This window comes from Chlamydotis macqueenii, chromosome 3 (genome assembly GCF_036417535.1).
Source record: "Chlamydotis macqueenii isolate bChlMac1 chromosome 3, bChlMac1.mat, whole genome shotgun sequence".
NCBI lineage: Eukaryota > Metazoa > Chordata > Aves > Otidiformes > Otididae > Chlamydotis > Chlamydotis macqueenii.
In genome coordinates this window covers 106,260,677-106,287,480 of record NC_141558.1, presented here as the reverse complement: position 1 = coordinate 106,287,480, position 26,804 = coordinate 106,260,677, and the positions used below count along the sequence as shown (strand labels likewise).

Below are 26,804 nucleotides of genomic sequence, written 5' to 3'. Positions count from 1 at the left end.
TACAGGGCTTGGGATGGGGTGGGATCAAGTGAGAGAGACACAGCGTTGTCTCAAGCTGTACAGAGAGGTATCGCTGCATCAGTTCTGTCTTTCCACCCAAACAGGTCATCGTTAACACTCCTCAGCTTTGTTGAGTGAATGTAGATTGGGGAGAAAAAGGTTAGGGAGACTTAAGGCAAAAGATGCACATTCTTGGGTGGGAAAGAGATTGCTCTTACGGAAGAAAATAGGGTGCCTTGAGGCAGGCTTAGGGGAGATGACTTAGGATATGTCAGGGAATGGGTAGGCTCTAGGGTATACAGAGGGCTCTGGGACAGCAGGGCTGAGAGATGTGGAGTCCAAGGGACAGGAGCTTGCAAGTGCAGAGGAGTCACTCCCAGTAAACATCTCTATTCCACAAACCAAGGGCACTGATGCAGAATCGGCACCCACTCCTAGTTTTGGTTTTTGAGGTTGGTTTTTTTTTTTTCCCTCTATGGAATATTGACTTACTAAGTTTTTTGTTTATACTGGCTTTTGGCCTTCTTCACAGCATGAACAGCCTAGTTCCAGCTCTCAGCCACTGAGGTTCTCAATGCCTGTTTCTGCTAATAAAAATATTTCCTTCCAAGCATGTGAGAGTATGGCCAAGTGGCCACTTAACTAACTCTGGGAAAAAAAAAACCAGTACAAGTTTTTCCTAGTCTCTGAGTGAAAGGCAAGGGTTTTTTTTCCCAGCTTTTTAACTCTTTTTCTTAACCACATCATATTTACCGTGTTGTTTCTGAAGCACAGACATGAGAACCAGACTTAATTTCCCCATAAAGTTCCAAATGACATCATCTGCAATGATAAGACCACATCTCTGCTTCAGGGCGTGGATCCTCAAAGCCAACGCAACTCTTCTTGGGAAAAAAAAAAACTTGTGGAAGACATACATTTGTACTCAGTTTTAAGTTTTATTTGCTATATATTATTGCTATTTCTCCCCCATTTTAAGTTACTGAGAGGACAGCTGTAAACAACTATGAGTACTTGACTCCAGCCAATATACCTTAGTGGAGATTTCAGAGAATATTTACCAAACATTTATTCTAGCAGAAACTTGGAAGACCTATGTTCAGAAGTCTGCCTTGCTGCTGTTCAAGCTGCTAATGGCAGTATTTAAAGCACTGAAAAGTTCTATTTTTTTTTCTTTTTGCATGCTACTGACATATTTATCATTCTCATCTCATGTCATCCTCTTCTCACCCACCACAACAATTACAGTCGGTAAGGGTGTGCGCGCTAGCTGATTTAAATTCAAACACTTCACGCCAAACCCAGCATCAAATGAAATCACTGGCAAAAGCCCTGCTGACTTCACTGGGAATGAGACCAACTGGAGGAGCAAGGCTCCCACGAGAGGCATGCATCACCGTCATTCACATCCTGCTGAGTTTGTGAGAACCAGGACAAGATACTATTCGAAGGCCCTTCTACTTCTGTTTCATGTGACACACCACTTCTCTTTTGTTTTCCAAAATCGTAAGAAAAGCTTTACTATCTGCGAGTAACAGACTGAAGAGGCTGGATGAGTCACTGGAGATGGTTTGGGGCCAGCCCGGCTCGCAGACTGCCAGTGTCAGGGAAGGTTCACCCAATTCTCCCCTTCCTGCTGCACAGCCAGTCCCAAAATAACGAGGCAGTGCTAAACATAGCGCCGCCGTGCTCTTTTAATAAACGACGATTCCCGCAGCGCGTACAAGCCCCCGCATTTGTCAAGATAAGCACATCAATATGAGATGTCATATTAGCCTAGACAAAGAGATTGAACCAGATAGCTTTGTCAAACGCCAAGCAAAGGGGCTCATTCAAACTGACAACGTAAGAAATTTAAAAGTTGAGCCTACCAGTCTAGTCTTAACTCATTCCGTCCTCTCCTGCTTTGGAAGAGTTTCAAACCAGTAAGTGAGCTCCTGTAAGTGATATTATAAATTCACTCCTAATCTGCAATAACAATATTCCTGTCACTTCAAACCCCTCTGCTGCACTTTTCAAAAATTCTGTAACAGCTGTTAGTGTGTTTCAGATTACACGTATAGATCTATATGGATCCACTATAGATCTATAGTGGATGGGGACCCCTCATAATGACACATGCACACAGGGTATAACCAACAGGCAAAATTAACAGGCACAACTAATTGCCATATAGCCAAGTTACTTGATCGCTTTTCTGTTACTTGCACGTAAGGAAGTTTACTCTTAATCGTAAGGCACTTGACAAAGATGCTGCAGTAGTGGGTCCCAGTGCTCCATCTGTCTTCAATTTTTCAAAACTTTGGGAAAATTCTTCAATTTCACACCTGAAATCGGGGACACAGTTGCCCTATATATTATGGTATATGTGAGATAATGATATTGGTCATAAACAAAACCAGAAACATGGTTCACAAGATTACTCTGTTGGTGAGAAATTAGCTCAGTTTCTTTGATATTCCTCACACATAGCTGTGTATATCAACTTCATCATCCTACATATGGCAGAGACAGAAGCTCTGGGGGTGGGGGTATCAACAAAAATATTTTCCTTAAAATGTGCTTTCTCTTCAGAAAGACTTATGATTGCCGAACTTATTTAAAACAAGACAGGTTTATCAATGTGCGGGAGGGAAACTGGTAGTGTCCCTGCTGAGGTGCAGTACGCACACAAAATCATAGAATCATAGAATCATAGAATGGTTAGGGTTGGAAGGGACCTTCAAAGGTCATCTAGTCCAACCCCCCTGCAAGGAGCAGGGACATCCCTGACTAGGTCAGGTTGCTCAGAGACTCATCCAGCCTGGCCTTGAACATTTCCAGGGATGGGGCCTCCACCACCTTTCTGGGCAACCTGTTCCAGTGTTCTATAACTCTCATCGTAAAAATTTTTTTCCTAATTTCTAATCTAAATCTACCTCCCTCTATTTTAAAACCACTACCCCTCGTCCTATTGCAACAGGCCCTACTAAACAGCCTTTCCCCATCTTTCTTGTAGGCCCCTTTGAGGTACTGGAAGACCGCTATCAGGTCTCCCCGGAGCCTCCTCTTCTCCACATTATGTGAGAAAATTCAGTCCAGCTTTGCAATATAGAGGTCTGACTGACTCAAGTCCTTCAGGAGAAGAAAAAGCCTTCAGGGAACGACAAGCAGCCAGGCATTTCTCTTTTGCCAGGGACCTGTAAGTTTAGCTTTTCCTTTAAACCGAGAGCTGTTTGGAGGACAAAGGAAGGATCCTCCTACCAGGGCAGTTGCTGCTCAGCCCCACACAGTTCCCTGGAGCTGGGAGCCACACGCCCCCCTTCTCCTCTGCCAGCCCCCACCACGACCAGATCTGAGAAAACACACTGAACGTGATCACAGGACAGGAAGAAGGCAGCTGTGGAGTTGATACTATCCTCTCTCAGGGCTCCACCTTTAATATAGCCTAATGGCATCTTCCTCCCCTCAAAACTGAGTCATAATGAAACCCAGGAAGATTTACATTCAACATTTCCAGAGGAGATTAAATACACTTTAAAATATTCAGGAACAATTCAAATGCAAATACAGCACAGCACTGTATTATTCATATTCTGCAACATTTTGCCTCAATGGCCTGATTGGAAGAAGATCTTTCCCAGCTTGTTTCCTGTGAGTTTAATAAACTGGGACTTTGAAACAACTGCCCAATATATGAGGTGCTATCTTTTCTTTAAAAGAAAACAGAGTTGTGAAGTCAAAGGCAAGTTCAGTGGTTTCTTATACAAAATATCTTTTCACTTCCTGAGCATTGCCTGTAGCTTTGCTAATTTATTGCCATGAAAATATTGTTACTACTTAATGCACTGGTACTTTTGTCAATAGGCAGCATTCCCCAAGGCATATTTGAGAACGCTCTGCTAATCAGAGTTGATGCAGTTATTCCAAAGCAGCCCAGTCTTTAGAAATAGGTTCATGTTTAATTCTAACATGGGTGAGTGTTGCCATGTCTTCAAAGCACAATATTTTTAATTCGCCGAATTCACTTCTGTAGATATCTAAAGCTCTGACTACATTATCCAGCCCCAGACTCAGCTTGAACCAGTGTATTTCAAAGCTGGATTGCTGGCATCTTTACCTCTTAACATTTAACGCATGTGAAATATTCCTCATTTCGTAGTGGCAAGGATTAAACAAAGATTTAATCAGAACCACAAATCTGTGCTGTATCATCAGCACAGAACTTGAAAAAATGTGGTTTAGGCAGACACTCACTTGGATCTGACTTCCTACTTTTCTACATCTGCTTGAACTCTTGAGATTATGACCTCCAATGCAGCTGAATTTTTAGTGTTTGTTTTCCAAGCATGCTGATAATCATGAACAGCACAGTGAGTGACAGTGAGGTCACGTACACATACATATGTCACATTACAGTTTTATTCTCCCTAATAAATACTGAAAACTACATGAATGTAACTTTACCGAGGCTAAGCAAATCATCTTAATTGGTGTGGGAGCTTTTCATGCATGTATGTTTTCAGTGATTTTTAAGGTATATGCAATTCTCTGCAGATGAAAAATTGAATAAAGTTCCTTAAGAAATAGGTCAGGCCATTTATTTCAATTAGAAATAGTAATGAAATCCCAGTAAACTATTAAATGTCACTTAATCTATATTCAAGATAAATAGAATACTTCATTTCTCTTGGCATGTTCCACAAGGAGGTACCCTACTTGTCTTTATATTGACAAAAGTGGTGCTCCTCTGCTTTCCCTACCACAGTGACATTTAGCGCCATTACTCCTGCTCAAATCCAGCATGGACATAATCCATTTTGCAACGAGCCCAAGGCAAGAAGTGTCTCCGTACGGAGGTAGAGGCTCTGCCTCCTCTGATCCGGCTGGCTGAGGTCCTTCATTCATCTTCACTGAAACGTAGGGGGCTGTTCATTTTGGTTGCCTTCTGCCATCAGACCCATCCCCCAAAATTTCTACATGGCAAAAGAATATTAATACGATTCCTACACTAGGCATAATTAATTTCCTAATTAAGGACAGAATTACAACCAACAAGGAGAATTTTTTGAAAGCAGCTAGATGTTTTGAGATGGCACAGATGTTTCACTTGACTTAGAGAGGGCTCTTATTTGAAGGGCATTCGAGCCCATCACCTCCACAAGAAGTTTCTTAGGTACATGAGACTTCCAAGGCTATCAGCCAGCAGCAGCAGCAGGCAGGAAACTAAAACAGAAGGCTTTGAGTATTAAGGAGCATTACCGAGATGAAATAAAACCTGAATTCTGTAGTGTTCTCAGTTACAGTTATATTCCTCGGTTTATATCTGAAAAATACATAAGATGCAGTTTGAGGAGGTGAGGCCTTGTTCTAGTTTTCCGTGGAAATAACCAAGATGGATTGTGATAATTCTCTATATCTGAAGTCACCCACGCAAATGGCTTCAATGCAAAGTTTGCAGGTCTTTCAGAGATTTATATTAAGCTCTGCTAAGTAGTTGTTAGTAATTTCTGCTGACTGTAATCAAACTAAGTTAAACTAAAATTTACCAGGCCAATGGGTATCCTTCCCACTCTGTTGTTTCACCCTTCATCGGAAAATACAGCAACAACACTGGAAGGACAGCAAAAGGACACTTTTAACATCTCCACATCCACACTCAATACACATTTTTGATCTTTTGACACGTCTACAGCTCAGGCAGCTAGCAAAAGGCTATAAAAAAGGCAGAAGAACAGCAATTCCAGTTCTCAGGGACGTTTTTCAAATAAAACTCCAAAATTGTTTGAGAACCACATAACTGAACACATGAAGTACTCTTAGGCAAACAAGTAAAATGCATATACATATATGCTCCTCTGTTCATAGACACTACTCTCCATCTTTTAGTATCTGTATACTAAGACAAAAAAAATGATGGCATTCTCCATGTAAGCCATAAAGGGAAGCAGAAGGACAGTTAGCAGCTCAGCAGCACCAGAAATGCAAACAGATGTCAAACAGGCCAGTGTCCAGTGCCCTGCTCCAGAACATCCAGGCCACCATCTGTAGATGGTCGGGTGATAAATGTAGACAAAAAATTTGACACAAACCTCAAGCTGATTCTTTAATCCTGTGCACAGCAAAGAACACATCCAGTTTCTTTTGACATGCATAAGTCTGTACATTGCATATTCTATATAAAAAGTATAACACAGGTTGCTTAAATTATATCCACAATTTTCCAAAGATTTGTTTTCTTTTTTTTTAAAAAAAAGAAACACTGTTAAAATATGGCTCTTTCCCATATGAAATAACATAGTATTTAATTTTTCTTGCCCTGAACAACATCCAATGAATAATGTACAGTGACGTGATCTGCTGCTCCCAGCAAGCCGTTTTGGAGAGGCTTGCTACAGTGGGTGGCATTCAGAATAACATGTTGAGCAACACACACTCACGTCTTCCCCGCTTTACACTTTCTTACAACATGCTATGATGTGACGTGATTCACGCTGAGGAGATGGAGAAAGTTTTTCTATTACTGTAAAAAAAATGATGTTATATGCATTTATCATCCAAAATAAACACATTGACACCACAGGCTGAAATAAAACTAGGAAAGTTAAGCTTGGTTCCTCTATTTCAAAATATTGCATTTAGATTTGAACCAATTAAAGCCTAGTGACTCTTTCTGTGTAAGATGAGCTTACCCTGACAGTTAATGCACATAATTACTAGACCCATAAAATTAAAATAAGGTGAGCGAAAGAAGAAATCAATGCCAACAATTTTAATTTCCTTGAGGTCATATGCTAGCATCTGAGAAATTTTACAATTCCTGAGGAGGAGGTATAGAAGATAGAAGGCAGAGGATCCACTTGGCAAGATGGAATTGGTGACTATGAACACACACAAAGTCCAAAGGAAGACGTGAAATGTAGCTATGGAGGTGGGTAATGCACTGCAGCTACACTGATAAGCCAGAACTTCCACAGAAGTTCTTTTATACAAAACATGTAATGGTAATTTCAGAAGGGTGTCAGTCCAATGATGTGTTACTTCAAAGGGGAAAAAAAAAAGCCTTCTCCGAAAGGATACAGTACGTTTTGGAAGATGCTATGCTTGGACTAGACGTTCATGGATGTTTTGTTAATTTAGCTACTGTCCTATCAGATTTGATACACTCGCTCTGACAATGTCATCAGCCAGATGTTTCAGGAAAAGAGAACAAATACATATCTCAAAACAGTCAACTGTGCTGTACTTGAGAAGCAACCAGTGGCCCTCTATCATCAAGCTGTTAAAAAACCGCAGTCCTGAAATTTACTGTCCTATTAGTCTTATTATGTGCACCTCCACATTGCTAAACAAGTTGAATTTTACTCATTATCTTTGCCCCCGGGTCCTCTACAGCAGAGAATTCATTCTCAGTTTTAATTCCCCACATTTCTGTAAACCCAGACCTGAAGACTTCCCCATCACCTTGCTTCCATACCTTCATGAAGCTTTTACCTTCAGAGGTAAAAGGTACCCACAATTTGAAGGTCAACTGCAATGCTCAGTCTTTCTGAAAAACCAGACTTCAAATCATTGAAGAAAATACAGGTGGCTTGGGCCACCAAACGACTTTGAAGCACTTCATTCAAAACTCTGAAGCAACCATGCATTATAGCAACTTATTTTCTTTCACAAATCAGTTTCTCCTCCATGGTATTATCCACGTAATTCTATTGTTTTATTTATTCTGCATACCATGCTTTCAGCAAGAAACCTACAGAAAACTTTAGACAAAACAATTTCTATCTTCCAAACCACATTAATCTTACATTTTAACCTTTTCGAAAGATAAGAATTAGATAAGCACTGGGGTTTCATCCAACAGGAATGTACTCTACCGAGACCTGCACTTTTCTGGCCTTTCAGCAGACCGTGTGTCCTGGAGATAGACCAACCTGTGCTGGAGCGGCTGATGAATAGTTTTGACATTCACCAGTCACTACCATCCTCCAGTAAATAAATCCAGACAACAGAAGGAGTTGTTCCTCCAGCGAGATTAGTGCTTGCTTCACCAGCCATTTCGTCAAGAGAATCTGACACTAAAACGTCACCTTTAACAAAAGACAGGAGAAGCCACCACTCTCCAACACGGTGGAAAAGTTTCGCAGAAAAAAACAAACAAACAAACAAATCCCCAAACCATTAAGACCATCCTCTCAATTTCTCCTTTCGCACCCCAAACAAGGCTGGACTAAAAGAACCGGTGAATGGGGAAAAAAAAAAAAAAAAAAAAAAAAGAGAGAGAGGCAAAACCAAAATGTGGCGCAACGCCGCACCGCGCTTTAAGTCCCCACCAGGCCACCGAGCGTTGGCGGGTCTGACCTGCTTTGGCCCCGCTCCTCCTTCACACCTGGCTGCTGCCTGTTTCCCTCCAAAAATGCCACTGGCACAGCCGGAGCACCCCTGCACGGTCCAGGTGGGACCAGGCTCCGCCGGCCCCCCTCACCTCACGGGGACGCCCCCTTACCTTGTTGGAGTAAGGGGCTTTGCTCAGGTTGATGCCGTCACGGATCAGCTTGTCCCGGATCATGATCTTCAGCTTCAGCCTGGGGTAGGCGACGAGCCCCCCACTCCCGGGGCGGTACCGGGGGGTCGCTCCCCGTCGGGCCTCCCCCTGCCCTCCCGGCCGGCGGGGGCAGCGGCCGGCGGCGGGGGGCGGCGGAGGTGGGGGCGGCGGTGGGGGGGGCTCCAGGGTGAAGTAGAGCCCTGCCGCCGCCGCGTCCGCCTCCTTCAGCCGCCGCACGGCTTCGTGGATCCGGCGGCGGTGGTGGGGGACGGCCACCCCGATGGCATCCAGGTCCGGGTCCCCGATCTGCTTGCAGACCTCCAGGTCGTCGTAGCCGTTGTCGACGAAAGACTCGGCGTACTGGGGGAGCTGCAGGGTCCTCAGCCACTCGTAGACGATGTTGGTGCACATGCTGGCTCCCAAAGAACGGTTGATGGCAACTTTCAGCACCGGAGCCAGCCTCCCCCTTTCCCCTCCTCGCCGAAGGAAATAAAACCACCAGCCCCAAAACTGCGATGCAACTAAAAGGACTCAAAATCAAGGTCAAGGAATCAACATCCACCAGGGGAAAAAAAAAAAAATTAAAAAAAAAAATCCTTGAAGCGGATCAGTGAGGCATCTCAAGCACTGCTGAACGAAGCCCTCCTGTTTATTCCTCCTCCTGGTCTCCTACCACTAAGTACAGCCGCCTTCTGCCGCCGGAGGAGGGAGGCTCGGGCTAAAGAGGAGCAAAATGTAAGGGTGCATCCCCTAAAATCCCAAGTCGCTGCTGCACAACATCCACCCACTGTCTCTGGAAGTAATTCGCAGTCGCTGTCTTTTTTCCCCCCCCTCCTCCTCTTCCTTCCAGCGTTATAGTTTCTGTTTCTGCTTCTGTCTCACCTTCCTGCGCTCTGTCGCACGATGAATCTGGTCACCGGGGGGGGGCTGTCGTGGCAGACGATCGTGTTGGGGGAGAACGGAGCTGCGGGATCCCGCACCTTCGCCCAGCGCAGGCAGGGGTGCCAGCCTGCCCTCCCGTGCCGTTCCGTGCCCTCCCCTCCCGTGCCGTGCCCTCCTTTCCCGTGTCTCTCCCGGCAGCGGGTGCACACGGCGGCTTCTGCTTCCTTTTTTAAACCGGTCCTTTCGGATTAGGAGGAAGAGAAAAAAAAAAGAAAAAAAAGAAAAAAAAAAGATAAGAACCCCACTCACTTTTCCGAGTTACTTTCCCAGTTCCCCTTCATCCCCGGGATGAGGGCTTAGCCGGCAGCGAGCCCAGCAACTGCTTCCCAGCCCCGCTCTCCCCGCGCTGATGCCGGCGATGCCCTCCCGCCCCTCCGGGGAGCGCAGCCCAGCGCCCGGCCCCCACAACTTTCCCCGCTCTCCCCTCCCGCCGCTGCCCGCAGCCGCCCTCGGGAGGCGGCGGCGGCGGGGCCGTGCGGGCGGCGGGCTGTCCCCGCATCCCCCCCGGCTTGGCGGACCAGACGATATGCGGGGGGACCGACGGCGGCGGCTGCCCCGCGGGGGCTCCGAGCCCCTTCGCGGGGGTGGTGGTGGGGGGAAGCAGTGGTGGGGTAGTCCCTGGGAACCGGTGAGGAAAGGCGGGAGGCGCCGGCCCCGCTCTCCCTCCCGCCGCCGCGGGCTGCCCGGGGCCGGCGGAGGCGCCGCGCGCCGCCCGCCCCGCAAGGCCGAGCTCGCAGCGCCCCCGCCAGGCCGCTGCGGAAAGCGCCGCGCACCGCGGCCCGGGCTGAACCCGCCACCCCACCCGGCCCGCCGGGAGGTGGGGCCCGGGCGGCCGCGGCTCCTCGCTCCCCTTGATGACCTCCAGAGGGGGTGAGGCGTGAGCCTCTCGGCCTTTTCAGTTTAGAACAGGTTGAAGCTTGTTTTCTTACGGAAAGGCCTCTCCCTCTGCAGACCTTTCAGCCCCGGGGCGTGGGGGTACTGAGGGAGTCGGGCTGGCCCTGCCTGTCGGGTCCCGTCAGAAGGGGCAGGGGCTGGGACACAAATAGGGGCAGCTCGACTTACAATGAGGGTGGTGAAGCACTGAAACAGGTTGCCCAGAGAGGTGGTGGAGGCCCCATCCCTGGAAACATTCAAGGCCAGGTTGGACGGGGCTCTGAGCAACCTGATCTGGTTGGAGATGTCCCTGCTCCTTGCAGGGGGGTTGGACTAGATGGCCTTTGAAGGTCCCTTCCAACCCTAACCATTCTATGATTCTGTGACTTGGATGGGGGAGAGCTGGGGAACGTGATGGGGGCACTCACCATGCATCCCCACAGCGCAGGGGTGCCAGAGAAGGAATGTGCTCCTGTTGGTAATTTGGTGGGGTTTATTTGTTGCAAGTTTCCTGAAGGACATTTTTCAGCAAACTGGCCCACATTTGTCCTCAGGACTTGATGGTAGTTCACCACAGGATAATGTAGTATAGCAGCATTCTCACAAAAAGCATTCTATTGCAGGGTGTTTTGGAAAGGTTAGATAGTTACAAGTGGTTAAAATGCAGCCTCTGAGCCCAGAGATCACAGATTCATGTGCTAGAAGGGGAGAAAGGGAGGAACAGCATTTTATTCCTTTAAAAACCTCCGTCCATCCCTCTTAATTTTCCATATCTTATTTTCCTTCCAGGCTGCGTAATATTTCAAACCCTCTTCTCAGACCAGAGACGGAGATTGAAGCAGCAATTATCTTCTCTTCACAGACCTGCTGAAAGACTGACAATGCCAGAGAAATTAGCAAGGAGGTTCTGTGAACTGGAGCAGGAATTGATGGTGTGAGAGATAGAAAAACTGACTGGTACAGACCATATTCATCAGGCTTATTGACAGTGCATACAGAATGATTTCATTTTTATGTGTGCATTTTAGAAGGGTCTTGGAATGCTTTTAAAGCGTTGCAAATGTTACAATTCAGACATGCTCAGTAAAGTGCAGGTCTCCCACCTGTAAAAGGGAAGGATCTTAGCTTCTGAGGGGACGGCAGGAGGAGAAGAGGTGCACCTCCATGGGAGCGTGGAGTTTGGCAGGAGGTTACAACTTTGTGACACGGTGTATTTGGCATTGATTTTCATTTCACAAAATGAGTTCACGTGGTAGCAAATACAGCAAAGTTTACATGACTTTGAAATACACCTTTAAAAGACATTCAGAAGTCCAGGCAACCAAAGACCAAAACCACCTTATCTCAGCCCCTGAAAAAAACTTTGTAGCAAGTCTTTGTGAAGACTTACATGGGTAGTTAGAAGGGGCGTTCCTCAGGGGCGGATACTGGGGCCAGCACTGAGTGATAAGGTGGAGTGCATCCTCAGCAAGTTCCAAGATGACACCAAACTGGGAGGGGCAGTCAATATGTTGGGAACCCAATTTGAGAGTAAAAAAGAAAGAGGATGTTCACAGAGTGGCGGAGCAGGAAATGGAGGCATGTTTTGAGTGATAACAGCAAAGTCGGTTTGAAAATCTCGTTTAGGTGCTTTTTACTAAATGCAAAATTCTCATTAAAAATTACTAAATGCAAAAAATGTTAATTTCTGAGCCATTGAACTGTGGTGTCAATCCAGCTGAAACCCAAGAGTGCTTGCTGGTTGTAAGGCCCCACCTATCATGCATATTTTATCTATAGAACAATTAAATCCATAGGGTAGTATCACTCTAAAGAGTATTCCTTGCAGTATTTGCAGATTAATTTCAGTGGTGGAATATAGACTCTGTATTTCTGTATTATCTCTGCAGTACACCACTTATACTTGTGTTATATAGACATACTAATTAAGATGTTTGTATGTTGCAAGATGTGAGAAGCTTTCCCTGAATGCGTAGGGTTTCCTGACATATGCTGGAAACAGGTTGTACCTAAACAAAGAGCTGGAGCACAAGAAATTTGTGAATGAAAGGAGCAAAACCAAACAGCTAATATGGGTGAGATAAAGCAGGGACAAGTAAATCATAGAATCATAGAATCACATGGTTGGATGGGACCTATAAGATCATCTAGTCCAACCGTCTTCCCACTACCATTGCTGCCACAGCTACTAAACCATATCTTGTAGCTCCTCATCAAGCCGCCTCTTGAACACTGCCAGGGACGGCGACTCCACCACCTCCCTGGGCAGGCCATTCCAGTGCCTGACCACTCTTTGGGAGAAAAAGTTTTTCCTCACGTCCAATCTAAACCTCCTCTGGTACAACTTGTGGCCGTTTCCTCGGGTCCTGCTTGTTGCCTGGGAGAAGAGGCCAAACCCCTGCTCATCACAACCTGCCTTCAGGAGGGCAGGTTGTGATGAGCAGAACCTTCAGAAATCTGTCTTCAAGTTCCAGGATAAACAGAAGAACAAACTGTGATGAGTTAAAAAGTAAATATATTAGCGCCACATGTCCTGGCTTCCTTCATACCCTATTCTCACCATGCAAATAATCTTCCCCTTCTCCAGGATTACCTAAGCTCGTGCACAGGAAATGGAATGGTCTCTTGTCTCTGACCTTGCCAATGGACTACGTAAGAAAGGATGAGCTTCCCAAAGGAAACCTGAACTGCATTGTCCTACAAGAGACGCACAGCACGTAATAAATAATATTTTCTTGCCTATTTTTAAGAAATGAGAAAAGGACACTTCTCCCTACTTTCCACACTTTGTCATTCAAATAAAGACCACCTCTTTCCAAGCTTATCTGAACTTAAATTAATCAATCCACAGTTTAATTGGAATTTATCTGAAGTGTGTGGGCTGTTGAATATTTGACACAAGGGACTTAATTTCTGAAGTGCTCTGTATGACTGGATTGTCTCCAAACGTAGCCTTGACTTTGTTTTTCAAGTTCAGCAGATAATAAAGGTGAGAAGATGTATTAGAAGTCGCACTGACAATAGAGGATTGCTGTCTTGCAGCCACAATATACATACACACATATGGAGAAAAACTACAGACATGTTTGCTGTGAAGTTGCTGGTAGAGCTTTTACATGTAAGCAGTTTGGTAGTGGAGGGTAAGAACCAGATTTTTACATTTATGGGTAGCTTACAGCAAAATGGATAAAAGTTATTTCTACCTTGTATTCAGAAGAATCAAGTCCAGATGAGATGCATGGCACAAAAAAAATATTATTTTTCCTGAGGATTTTTTTTCTGCTCTGGAAGCTTTGCAGGCCCACTATAAGGAAAAACTGAGCTTCCTGGCAGGTTCCATCATGTCAGACTATATTATTAATGTAATAAAAAATAAATGTGATTGATATTGCCAAAAAGCACAACAGTGTCAGATTGCTTAGCATTTGTAAAGGATATTTTAACTGAATCATTGATTTAGGTATCCTTTTTACAGAGGGCACCCTACATTTCAGTGTACCAGGAAATGAAAACATTTCATTCTTGAACTTCTGTTCTACTAAAATATATTATTATTTATTGGATTACATTACCTGACAATAATGTATGATAGATTTTGCAAGGCTATGATGACGTATTTTCTATACCGTGAATATAGTATGGATATATGTATATAAATATGTAGTATATAGTCATTTTACTTGGGATGAGATAAAGAAAAATGTAGCTGAATGCTGACTTACACATAGGTACAAAATATATTCAGGAATCCTTAGAGCTGCTTATTTTTCCTACCTTTATCAAGAATTGCTCGATTTTTAAGACATTCAGGAAGCAATGTGGGCCTTTGCTCTGGTTAGCTAAATAGTTTTTAGTGTTTTGAACCATACACTGGTGTATTTGAGGGTTGAAACAAAGCTAGACAGGAAAACAAGTAGTTGGACGAGGAATCACACATTGGATGAATGAGAGGAAGACTCTGAAATGAATACAATTCCATTAAGGTATTTGTGAAGTTGTTCAGCTGGAAAAGGAAACTCAGATTCACACACAGGGTGAGGTAGTACCACATTATTATGTTGCAATGAATAATGTGCAATGAATGAGTGCAAGCTAACAACACTTCTGTACTCTTCTAAAACAACAGAAGCAGATTCTCAAATACTTTTCTAGGGTTTCCACTAGGGCACAAGGTAAATAATTCACCAGAATGAATGGAACTGCTCATACACAATGGCAAATATTTGCAGAACCAGGCTATTAGTTCAGGTAAATAGAGCTATTTATACTTCTGTGAAAAAACGCTACAATTATTTGACTGTACCTGGAGTACATTGGCAACGAATCCAGAGGAAAGTAATGATGACGGTGAGAGAAGGTTCGAAAATATCCTGTGTCTTCTCTGAAGTGTCAATCCTAAAGAATACATAACAACAAAACTCGGGGTCTAAAGGAAGATTTGCTCATGTAAACTCTGCAGAGAAATAAGCTTATGTATAAAGCTTAGAACGTAAAAATTTAGTACGCATCATGTCAAGTCCCATGTACTAACTCCAATGAATAGTGCTGGGTGTTAGTATTATGGAGATTGACTTTTCCTCATGAAAAAAAAAATCAGATTACCATTATTTTAAGTACTCTTTCCTAGAAGATTAGGAAAATTTAGATTGGAAAGGACCCCTGGGAGTCACCCAGTCCCATACCGCTCTCAGAGCAGGGCTAACTGTGAATTCAAATCACGTTGCAGATGGGTTTGCCCAGTTAACTTCTGAAAATCTGCAGGGATGGAGATTCCCTGGCTTCTCTGGGCAGTCTCTTCCAGCACTGACCTACTCTCACCAAGAAGAATTTCCACAAAGCAATTGTGACCTTTGTCTCATGTCGTTTTGCTAAGCCCTTCTAAGGAGGGCTTGGCTCTTTCTTCTCTATAGCTTTCCCCTTAAATAGTGAAAGTTTGGTTCCCTTTGCCTTCTCATCTCTAGCCTGAACAAACCAACTTCTCCTGGCCTCTCCTAATAGTTTGTCAGCAGACAAAAATTTGAAAAGATGCTGTATGTGAGGTATGAAGGGTTATTTAAGGAAAAGCTCTATCACAGAAAAGAAAAACAAGAAAAAAAAAAAAAGGAGACTAATGAGAACATTACAATGAGGAATTTATATGAAATTTAAGTGTAAAAATAGACTTTATTTACAAAAACAAATTTATCAGTTAGTACTTTATATAAACTATGTAAAGTTTTAATTTTAAAGGAAACTTTAAAATATACAAAAACATAACCCCTACCCTAAATTTACTCACTATATTTATGTTTGTAGAAATTTAATGCTCACTAAGACTATCTAACTGGGAATGTAAAAGTTCTAGCTGATGTAACATCCCTGTTTTCTCTGTCATGAAGATAAGATTATTTTGGATTTGACAGGGGATTTGAAAGAGAGTAGTTACTTTATTTACTGTGGTGCTTCTTTCCCATTAAAAATTTGCAGGCATTAATTTAAGATCAATTCTGTGATAACTTTCTGAATGCAGTAGAGAAGCAAATTGAATAGAAATGGGAATAAATATCCAAATCAAGGCTGTTGTTTTCCTCAGATCAAGTTCTGTAACCAGAATTCAGTATAAAAATTTGGCTTCTTTTTCCTCACTAACAGAAGCAAAAGGTAAAAGAGCTAAATTTCTTCCATGGAGTAGCCAATTCTCTATTAACTAGCCAAGCTCTAACATTTTTTTTTTGTATGTCACTGTTAATGAGAAGCTAAAACGGGCTTGCACAAATACTGGCTTCTTGGCCTTTCTTGGCAAAGACTTTACCCTGAAAGAAAACAGGATTATCCTAAAACAAAACAGAAATTCACTTTAAAAATGCATTGTGACTGCTATTTTGCCAGCTGCTGGCAGACACTTTTTTTTCATAAAGAAATTATTCACTACAGCAATTCAGGGTGAGTTTGTCTTTGCAAACTTCAAACACTGACCAACTGTCATGACTATGGGCTTTGAGCCAGAACATAATGCTGATATGGTGTGCACGCAGTTGAATTTTACCTGTACTCAAAACATTTTGCTTCACACTGAATGCTGTTTAAATGAACTACTTATTGTAGGTAAATATAAGAAGAAATCATAAATTGTTATAAATAGTTGTGTTCTTGCTGCTACTGAAGTTGTGGAAGTCCCTAGAAATACCAACTGAACATCAACTCAGCGGGTAGAAAACTAATGAATATTTACGTCCTCACAATTTCCAATCTAGCGGTTCCATGTGATACTATCTTGGAATCATAATGAACAAAAAAACCTGAAAGCTTTGCTCACTTGAACAGTTACTGTGAGCTTCTGTCTCCTTTTTTTCTATGAACTTCCACATACTTCTCTTAATCAAGAAGATCTTGTTCATCAGACAGATGCACAAACCAAAAAATAACAATCTTTATGCAGCTTTCAAGTTGTTGTTGGTTCTTTTTTTTAATGAGAAATTGAATTTAGAGTGTACAGCTACTGCCTAACAAAATTGAACTCACTTGCACTCAGCATAGCCATATGTCTTAAATATATTGTGAAAATTTGCAAATATCAGGCATTAGGTTTCCAGGACACCAAGGCATTTTTTTTTTTTTTTTGAGGAAAGAAAAAAGGATTTAATAAAATGGGCAAAAATGGATCCATCATTTCTAACTACCCTGTGTAGGCTGCCCGAAAAATTGTGGCACTGACTGTAATTACCAGCTGTAATTATTTTGCGACAGAAAGGGTATGTCAGGGGAGGGGGGAACCCTTCAACCAATCAGAAATTATCCTCTCCATTCCAGAAGGGTCCTCCAATGTCCTAAGATTGCAAGACAGTATCCTGACCCGGGGGGAAATTAGGGAAAAACCCCGGCTGTTCAGCTGAAAACATCTGAGGCTTCTGCACATTCCTGGAGCAGTGTCACCCATCATTTTACAGAGCTATCAGAACAGCTGTCGTGTGACAACCAGGTCCCAGTTTCTCCCATGTTTGTTTTTATTCTGCCTCTCTTCAGAGCCATATCAGCAAAGGCCCAGATTTATAAGGTATTCGGGGGAAGACAGAAAGAAAATAATGAAATTTTCAAAGTTTTTCAAAACTCAGACTCAAGTACATAAGCATTAAAACAGTGTTCTTAAACTTTTCTATTACAAAGCTTATAGTAGAGACTTGCTATTCTTATTACCTCATTCCAGAGGCTCTTTCTCTAACTGCTCCATCCATCCATCCTTCCTCTATGTCCATTACCCCAACCAATTTCCTGCAGCTCTGTCTGCCTCATGGACTGCGTTTTCCATCATCTCCTATTTCCACAGTTCCTCCCCTTTTCCTTCACAACTTCTCTGCTGAATGGCTTTTTTGTTAACACTCTTCACTTTCGGTTATTTTCTCCTTCTCTTGCTATGTCCAGATCTGATTTTTTCCCCCTGCACCTCCAACAAAAATAGTTAAGTTGGAAAATTTCCTTGTAATGAATGTTTGCCCTGCTCATATAATTGTTTTTGACTTAGGCACCTGCTATCTAGACAGGATACTGAGCTAGAAGGACTTCTCTTCTGATTCAGCATGGCCATTGCTATGTATGTCTTTTGTGAAGGGCAAAAGGACTATCCCAGCTTTCCCTTCCTCTCTTGAGCTCAGCGGCTGTAGATGGTATCAATACACAAAGCTTCTTCAACAGCACTTAAGACACAAGGCATAAAAGCAGGAGCCACGCAAGGCAGAAATCGGCAAGAGTAAAGCAGGAAATACTTATGCTATTTCTTGAGGACCATCAAACGTAAAGTGCTTCCTTGCAGAAAGAAGTCAAGATTATTATCTGGGTGGCTCTCAGGCAAAAATTCCTGTAGCCAAGCAGCACTGCAGGTTAACAGCTACGATTTTTCCTCCTATGAGCCTGAGCACAACACATCAGTAGGACCTCTACTCCCAGAGGAGGAGGAGGAGAAAGAACCAGCTGGCATGAAAGGTTACAGCATGGCCCAGGTAAATTAGACCCTCTGAAGCAGCTAAGAGTTTGGCTCCTGGCTTTGAACTACAGAGTCTTGGTAGTGCTGAGACTCTAAAGAACCTCTACCAAAAAATCAGAAAGCTCCCGCTGTGCCATTTCAAAACAAGAGACAGGATAAAGTGTTTGGATTGATGTAAAAGCTTCTTTCCAAATAATCAATGGCTGAAAGAATCAAATATTTCCCTGAATTCCCCTCAGACAGTCCCATTCTGGATGAGTAATGAGAAATTAATCATCCTGTCAGAATAAACGCTGTGAGACCTTTTAGACATGCTCACTCCTTTCTCCATAATAGATTTTTGTCAGTCATTCAACTAGGTCTCCCAAAAGGCAGTGCTGCATCCCAGCTCCCACCTTTTGTGTGGTCTTTTTTTTCCATCTGGGACTCGTTCCGCTAATCTCTTGGCATGTCAGGAGTCAATCACGCGTCACAGGAGCCCAACCCATCATGCCCGCCTTGCCTCTGTCGACTGCCCGCACCGCCGCGCAGCACCGGCTCTTCATTAAGGCCCCGTTGATTCCAGTCTTCCTGCAGCTGATATCCAGGATCTTCCTGACACAGGCAGTCATGGCTGGTACATCTGTGGGGTTTTAACTGTTTAGATGGATAAATACAAGACTAGCAGAATGTTATAAGGTCAGGGAATTGACAAAAGTTCTCACAATTGTATGAATTAATTTACTCCACGCATATTTCTGCTAAAGTTGATATAACAATCTAATTAGAAATGCATGGAAGAAAAAGGAAGAATTAACATGTTTTGTCTGTCCTTCTGAGACAATTTTTCCTTGTTATAAATAGTCATGCCAGCTAAAAGAACCCAGAGTTTTTCCATAGATACCAAATTGGAATGATGGGTTTTATCTCCAGGGAACACGTCCAATTTTATATTTTTGATGTACTATATTTGAATTCCTTTTTCAACAATCAGCAGCTCAACAGAAGTTTTTTTCTCTTTGTGTTATTGAGTCTTCATTTCTCTATAGCATGCATGCAGTTTCCATTCATTTACAAACACTTTCATTTGAGTGAACGCTCATCCATCTTTAATTATCAGCTTATATTTGGAACGAATCTGAGAAGACTGCTGAGGGGTACAGACCTTGGCTGCAGAAAGGCAGACAGATCTGTGGGTTAACCTCTGCGCCTCTGATGGGAGAAGACAGGAGAGAGATGAGTTATAAAGCAAATAACTCTCAAATTTCAAAAATACCATATGTGCAGATCGCTGCTGCTTGTTAACCCTGGAAATGTCAGTAGGGGGATGGAAGAAATGTTTTCTTCCCCTCCAGGCTGCTGTAGGCTTTCATGTCTCGCCCACTTCAGCTGAGTGTACAGCACAGGAATGGACTGTTCTATAAGTGCACGTGAGACAATCCAAGCTGTAACGCCAACTCTGATCTAGTCATGGGTCAAACTTAGTCCAGACACTGCCTCATTGAGAACACCTTGGTGTTTGATAACATTTTGATTCTTACCACTGTTTCAGGTTGCAAAATTCAGAAGATGCAGTTGTAAGACTATGGCTCTGCCTTTTAAGCATCAGAGAAAGGCTATGTCTCAGCTTGGTGGTCCAAGGATGTTTCTGAGCTCCCAGATGTCCAGGTGAATTCTTCAGCTGTGTGACAACTTACCAGAGTAGAATTTAGGGGTCCAGGCATTATCTTTGCATTAGCTGGTGTGGTAGGAACAGCGGTCAGACAGCCTGGCAGACATCTATTGTTCATGCCAGCTAAAATGTCATTTTGGATGGTTGAGAGACCAGGACTCGGAAGTGTGCCATGAAGCACACGGGCCTGTCCACCTAACGGTAACCTCTGGATTTCAGTCTTGTTAATGATTTGGGACTGGCTAAATCATAGAATCATAGAATGGTTAGGGTTGGAAGGGACCTTTAAAGGTCATCTAGTCCAACCCCCCTGCAAGGAACAGGGACATCTCCAACCAGATCAGTTTGCTCAGAGCCCCATCCAGCCTGGCCTTGAATGCTTCCAGGGATAGGGCATCCACCACCTCTCTGGGCAACCTGTTCCAGTGTTCTACAACTCTCACTGTAAAATTTTTTTTCCTAATATCTAATCTAAATCTACCTCCCTCTATCAAGTTCAAGTCTGATTTGGAATTAAGATCCAAGGTTTGATCTAACTCCAACATTAATAAAATAATGATGAATTAGCTTAGTCTCTCCCCAGATAATATAAAAAGTCGACTTTTTCTAGTGGTGTCATTCAGTAAATTTATGGGCTTAATATCTTCTCTCCTGTCTGCGAGTGGTTAGAAGATATGGACAGGTACCTTAACAGTGAGCCGCCACTCTAGTCAATGCATCACAAACTTGGCATGCACCTCCTCCCTCCCCAAACTGCAGTAATATATCAGGTAATCAGAAGAGCTTGGTAGCATGGTGATAGCACATCCAGAAATCTCAAAACACACAATAAACACAGATAAACTGAACTTCAGAATCCTATTGCTGCATTCAGTAGAAATAGTTAGATATTACGAGTTTAGCAATTGTTTCTGGACTTCCTTGCTTCCCATTTGAATGCCAGGATAAACACCCAGAGGTCCAAAAAAGCTGCAGGAGCGAAACTCTCTGGAAATTTGACCCTGCCCATGGCAGTGGTGGGCTGTGCTAAGCCAAGGCTACTCCACAGCTTCATCCCTTTGGCTCTGACCCCATGGGCGCTCAGCACAGGCGTGGGGCTTCGCCTGGGTAGTTGTTCCTGGGAAAGGATAGAAATGAGCGTTACTGCTCCCGTGCCTTCCCTCCACCACAAACAGCCCAGTAGCCAGCTGAGTGGCAAGGACTTGTCATGCCTTCCTTCATCGACAGCGAAACGGAAATCTTGATTGCCATTACAGAAGCCTTTTTTACATTTTCGCTAGGCTGTAACAAGCATTTCGACTGTTCATTTGCGTTAATGTTGCAAGATAGGGTGTAACCTGTAGACTGAGTAATTAAATGCTTTTTGATTTTGAGTGAAGTGTTTGGTGCAGTTTAGACAACAGAGTCTAATTAGCGCTGGATGTTTAATGGAACTAAAGATCCATGAAAAGCAAAAGGTGCTGAAATAAAAAGTCAGCAAGAGAGATGTGGGGATAAATGAGAGTAAAATAAGGAAGATAAAATAACCCTTTGCTGTGCTAGAAATACTGTTTCCTCATGAGAACCTATATTAATTATGAAAAATTCATAAAATCTTATCAACTCCAATGTCCAGCTGTTTAGGGTAATAGAGTGGAAAGCGATCCAAAACACATTGTGTCAGCAAGTAACAGATTAAGGTATTTCATGCTATCTCACCACATTTCATTTCTTCCAGGCAACAAATTCACCCCAGTATTTTTACAATGGAATAAAAACTCCGTATGGGTTGCTTTGTGCGCCCTGATTCACAGCCTCTCAGCAGGAAAGAGAATGTTTGCCTTAGCAGCACCTTCTTCTGTCAGTAAATGCAGCCAATTTATGGTTTTCCTTGGCTAAGAAAAATGTGTATGCAACTTTCTACCAGTATGTAGTTAAGTCCATAAACTTAAAAAAAGTCTCCATAGATGGGTCTGCAGTGCAGCTTTAAAACAATAAACTTTTATTCAACACATGTGTCTTCTCCAAGAAGAGATTAAGCTGAATGGTACCATCATCTCCTGAAGACCTGAGAGCAAGGTGTACCAAATCAATGCTAAATGCCATGACCAATTGAGTTTTTCAGCACCTCTAGTTCCCAGCAGGCACCAACGTTTTTTTTTTTTTTTTTTTTCCTCAATGTGGAGTTAGTTTTAGGATAAGGTTTGATGGGTCTTTGCTTTTTTTTTTTCTCTTTTCTTTTAGGACTTTTCAGTGTATTTTCAGTTTATTTCTTCTGAAGGAAAGAAGATGAACAATGAAGTCTGGATGCTGGTAATACATTGCACGTTTATGCTACCACCACTAGGTCCTGAATAGGGGTGATTTAAAAAAAAAAAGCACTCAAAGTACAAACACGGATGCCTTAATCCTGCAGCAGCAACATGTCGGTGAACGTAGAGTCCAGCCCTTGCTTTGTAAGAAACAACATTTGCATAATGATGTGCAGCATCCCTGTCTGGTGGTGTGTAGTAGGGCAAGGATGCCTACGAGGGCAAAGTGTCCTCAGAAGGGACATGCGCCCCGTGCTCTGCCGCAGGCTGCTCAGGAGCATAGCTGTGATATAGGTCAGTGCAATGCAGAAGTGGTGCCTAGCCCCTGTCAGACCCCATGTGTAGCTGTCATGGGGCAGGAATAAAAATGGTCCAGCAGTTCTGGAAGCCTCTCCTTGCCTCCAAGCCCTGTGATGTGTCCTTCACAGCTCACTGCCCACATACAGTGGCACAGTGTTTGTCTTCTGCACACAGCCACTGTACCCTCTCTTTCTCCTCAAAACACCAACACCAGGATGAGGTATTCTCCAGGGCTGGACTCCTGTGCAGTGGGGAGGCAGGCTCTTTGGGAGAGGCCCTGGTTAGTTATGGTGAAGGTTGAGGGACAGGGCTTGCTCATGGTCCCTAGTCACTGAGAAACTCAAAGGGGAGTTTGGAATCACAAGCTTACATAGATCCCAGGCCCCTATCCCAGCCCATCATGTATGACTAGATGCTGTGACATGGGCTCCATGCCAAAACAAGGGCAATATGTTCTGCTGTGCTACAGCTGAGTTTTAAATCATGGGTTTCAGGTAGGCTGCCTTTTCCTGTTTGGGTTGGCATCCTGCACTTTCCGAGTGAAAGCCAAGATGGAGCAGTTGCTGACCTGCCTTCTTATATTGCTAAAGCAAAGTCCAAGTCACAACAGCTGCGAACTAGAGCATCGAAATCACCAAACCCCTGTGTGCTTTGGCCATTGATACAGAAATGACTGGCTGCTTCACAGCCCATCACAGGCAACTTCTTACAGCACCATGTCCGTGTGTGCCATATGGAGACTTGTATGTGGCTTATGAGTGAAAGAGGCTGCAAAGGTTGCTGGGATATTTTTGGAAGATTACGTCAGCCCTAGAAAGCCAGACAGTTTTGTTTACATCTGCACTGCATCTGCATGGAGGTTGGCATTAGCAGCCCTCTCATGACACCCATGTTTTCTTGCCAAAGGAAATGGTTCGTGCAAACCTACTTTAAAGCCAGGGCATGAATTAACAATTCTCAGCTTGGACATCTGTAGAGAAATGAACTGGATATTAGATCACACATGGGGCATCACTACTATAGATGAGAAGTTTGGCATGTACAGGGTGTGCTTACATTTATTGTCTCCCAACTTTCCCTGCTTACCACTTTGATTAACATGGTGGAGCTTTGCAAATTCTTGGTGGGCATCACAGAGCAGCCTTAGAGCGCAGGAGCTGGTTTTCTTCTGTTTAAAACAAAATGAAAATATACACTCCAGCAACACATGCAATGTGCTTCATCTGGGTATTGGGGTTCAGCCCAGGGGACCAGAACCAACCTAGTCCAGAGCAACTCTCCAAACTTGAGTACAATCTGAAAGTCAGGCCTTTCACACTGAGTGTTTCTCTCTACAAATGTCTTTCTACCAGGCGATAATATTCTCTGATGCAGCTGTAGCCACGGTGCTCTGACACTGGATTAAATGTTTTCGCCTTCACTACTTGTCAGTTTTGGAGCTGCTGCTGTTGCGGAGGAAAGGAAAAAAAAATGACTCAGCAGTTACAGCAGCAGGTTATTATACAGATCAGCACAGCACACAAGGTGGCACCATATGTTCCTGCCCTTCAGCATCTCACAAATGTCAATTAATTCCAGCAGGCACCAAGACAGAAGCAAATACTAATTAGATATTTGGAGAAAGGGGTGGTATTAACAGTCTAAATATTGGGGAAAATTCATGCTATGCTTAGAGGCACTTGAAGGAGGATGAACTGAAGGTCATTTGCATATTTGCATTAAAAAACAGCCATAATAGCCATCAGCCATCTCCACCCCCCTGCTCGCCCCAACATGCTAAGCCAGAGCAAGCTTGATCAAATCTCCTGATTGGTAAATCACAGGAGATTTGGAAAACAGGCTTAGAAGCTCATATTTGGTGCAGTAAAGAACAGCGGATCAGTGAAGGCTCAGTGAGTGGTTAAAATGAGCGAAACATTGAGCTACGAGAAAGATACCTTCCCTCTGGAGTTTTGTGAATGTCACAGAGCACGTTGGTGCTACTGATACATAACTAAGTAACACAATAACAGACAATAATTTTTTCAAAAGTGCAAATTTATGTAATTTAATTATTTTGGGGAGTCCATCACTGGTTATAAGTAAAATTTTAACTTGGATTTACTGCAGTCCTTATAAGGTATATTTTCTTAGTGGCTGGGAAGCTTACATAGTTAAAAGAAAGAAGGATTTTTTTTAGGCTTAAGAGCACTTATACTCTTTGGATAGTGACAAAGCGGAGTTGTATCTTATTTTCTTTTTAGGGGTCATTTGTTATATATGCAAGCAAAATCTGCTGGTTTCTTTGAAGTCTTTGAACTACAGTGACTTGATGGCAGAACTCCACTGCCGAGAGTAGAAGGGAAGTTGCAGCCAGGGGGTCTGCTTCGGTAAGACCTAGCAGCGGATGGAAACACTGTAAGGCCAAAGTTCAGCCTTAACAGGTTGGGTGCCCGAGCTCTTTCAAAGATCCCAGTCCAGGGAGATAGAATATCAGCAGCAGTGACATCCTCTTTAATCTATGCAGTTGATTAAAAAAAAAAACCCAACAACAAAACAAACAAACAGAAAACCCCAGCGCAGATGTAAATTCAAGTCCATATATTGAAAGGCAGCAAGAGTGCCCGAAGCCATGGAAAAGTGGCTTTCACAACAGTGACCACAACTTAACAAAGTCATGGTATCTTGTGAACTTCCACCCCACAACACCTGCAACCTGTCAGACCATTTCTATTGCCATGTACACTGGCAACCATAATTATTTACATGAAAAGACAGAGTAAGAAATAATTACTGAATTTCCAGGTGTATTTTCATAGAACTTAGAGGTTTTCTTTTCCGCCAGTGCCAATGAAGCCTCTGAAGACCGACAATATGATTATTTCTCTTGGAGCAGAGGAAAGTCATGCCACTGGTGGCATGCCCTTCTCCATCAACTACTCTGTGTTTTCTGAGGTGGGTTAATACAGTCCTTTGTTTTTCTGGTTTTGTTTTTTTTTTCCTGTAGAATCTTTGCTGATGCTAGAGGGGAAATGCTGAAGAGCTAGTTCAAGCTAAGATGATGAGAAATGTTGAAAACTTTACTCCAAGGGTAGTTTTCATGATTGATTGAGTAGAAACAACTGGAGCAACTACTGCTAGGTCTGCATATCATCTGCTATTCACATGGTTTAGTTCTGAAAATGAAGATATTAAATGGATGAAGCTCAGAAATGTAACAGTACCCTGGAACACTGCTCATGTAATTAGTTGAAATGAAACTCCTCAAACTTGAATATCTGGTTCTGTATGTTTTTTTCTGAAGTCACAGCTGTTCCTTTATGAGGAGGGAGGCGAGGAGAAGGAGACTTTGGTGTTGCTGTCTGTGCTTAACTTGCTGCAATAACACCAGATCTCTGAAATTAAATCATAGACCCAAAGTAGGGCCTTTTCACTGTCCATCTATTCATACTGCTTTGAAGATTGGGAATGGCACAAGGTCACCAAACTTCAAAAAGCATACAAAAAGCCCTTTAAATGCTTACAAGAGAGAAAGCACTGAGGTTTAGGAGAGAAACTTTTGCACCAAGAAGGGCATTCACAAGAACACACCACCTCCTAATTCTAAAAAATTGAAGGCCACATGAGACATGGCTTCAGGCCACTTTAGTGGTTAGATAAAAATGATGGTAAAATATAAAAACAAGTAGTCATTATACCCAACATGGACTACAATTTCTAGTGCTTTTTTTTTTTCTCCTCCCTTGCCTTTCTCAGCCCAGTGGCTCCTTGAAGACTTTACACAACAAATCATCTCCCTTAAAGGCAGGCAGGGCCTGCATGCTTTGTCCTTGGTGGAAGACACTGGAGGTGCTTAAACCACCAAAATACTCTTAAGCAACAAATGCAAAAATGTCATTTGTGTGGATGTCTTGCTCTCAGGAGGGTGAAATTCAACAGTAGAAAGTAAGTGTTCTATATTTTTTTTTCTTTCTGAAAAGACTCATCATTTGTGATAGAAACTCTAATATGCTTTATCCTAATCACGATATTTCTCCATTGTATTTGGTAAATATGTGATATGCAAAGAAATGGCATTAGTGCGTCACTTGTCCAGCAGAATTCTTAAGATACTCTTCAGGCTTTGAAAAAGTCTCACGGGAGAGTTTGCTAGAAAGGAAAATGATGCTCTTCTAATCTGACTGACAGTTCTGGAAGGGGAGCAGCAATTTTCCTGTTGAATGCAGGCTGCTGTATGATAAACACTGTTTTAAACTGAAAGCTTGAAATATGAATGTAGATTGTTTG

The 26,804-nt window shown here is 43.1% G+C and overlaps 1 protein-coding gene across 1 annotated transcript; it reads right to left on the bottom strand.

Annotated features, from left to right (window-relative positions):
• Window positions 1–1,614: 1,614 nt before the first annotated feature.
• Window positions 1,615–9,450, bottom strand: SAMD5 (sterile alpha motif domain containing 5). Its single transcript, XM_086744626.1, has 3 exons — window positions 9,407–9,450; window positions 8,486–9,054; window positions 1,615–1,776 (listed from the first exon to the last, which is right to left on the bottom strand). Exons 2-3 carry the CDS (start codon window positions 8,933–8,935, stop codon window positions 1,615–1,617), a joined length of 612 nt encoding a protein of 203 aa, XP_086600752.1. The 5' UTR covers window positions 8,936–9,054; window positions 9,407–9,450.
• Window positions 9,451–26,804: the final 17,354 nt, after the last annotated feature.

Bases quoted from the DNA above. Each gene is read 5' to 3' on its own strand.
- SAMD5 (XM_086744626.1), bottom strand. From the start codon at position 8,935: ATGTGCACCAACATCGTCTACGAGTGGCTGAGGACCCTGCAGCTCCCC. The intron at 1,777-8,485 runs GTAAGGGGGCGT...CTCTTTGTCTAG, and splicing joins AAGCCCCTTACTCCAACAAG to GCTAATATGACATCTCATAT.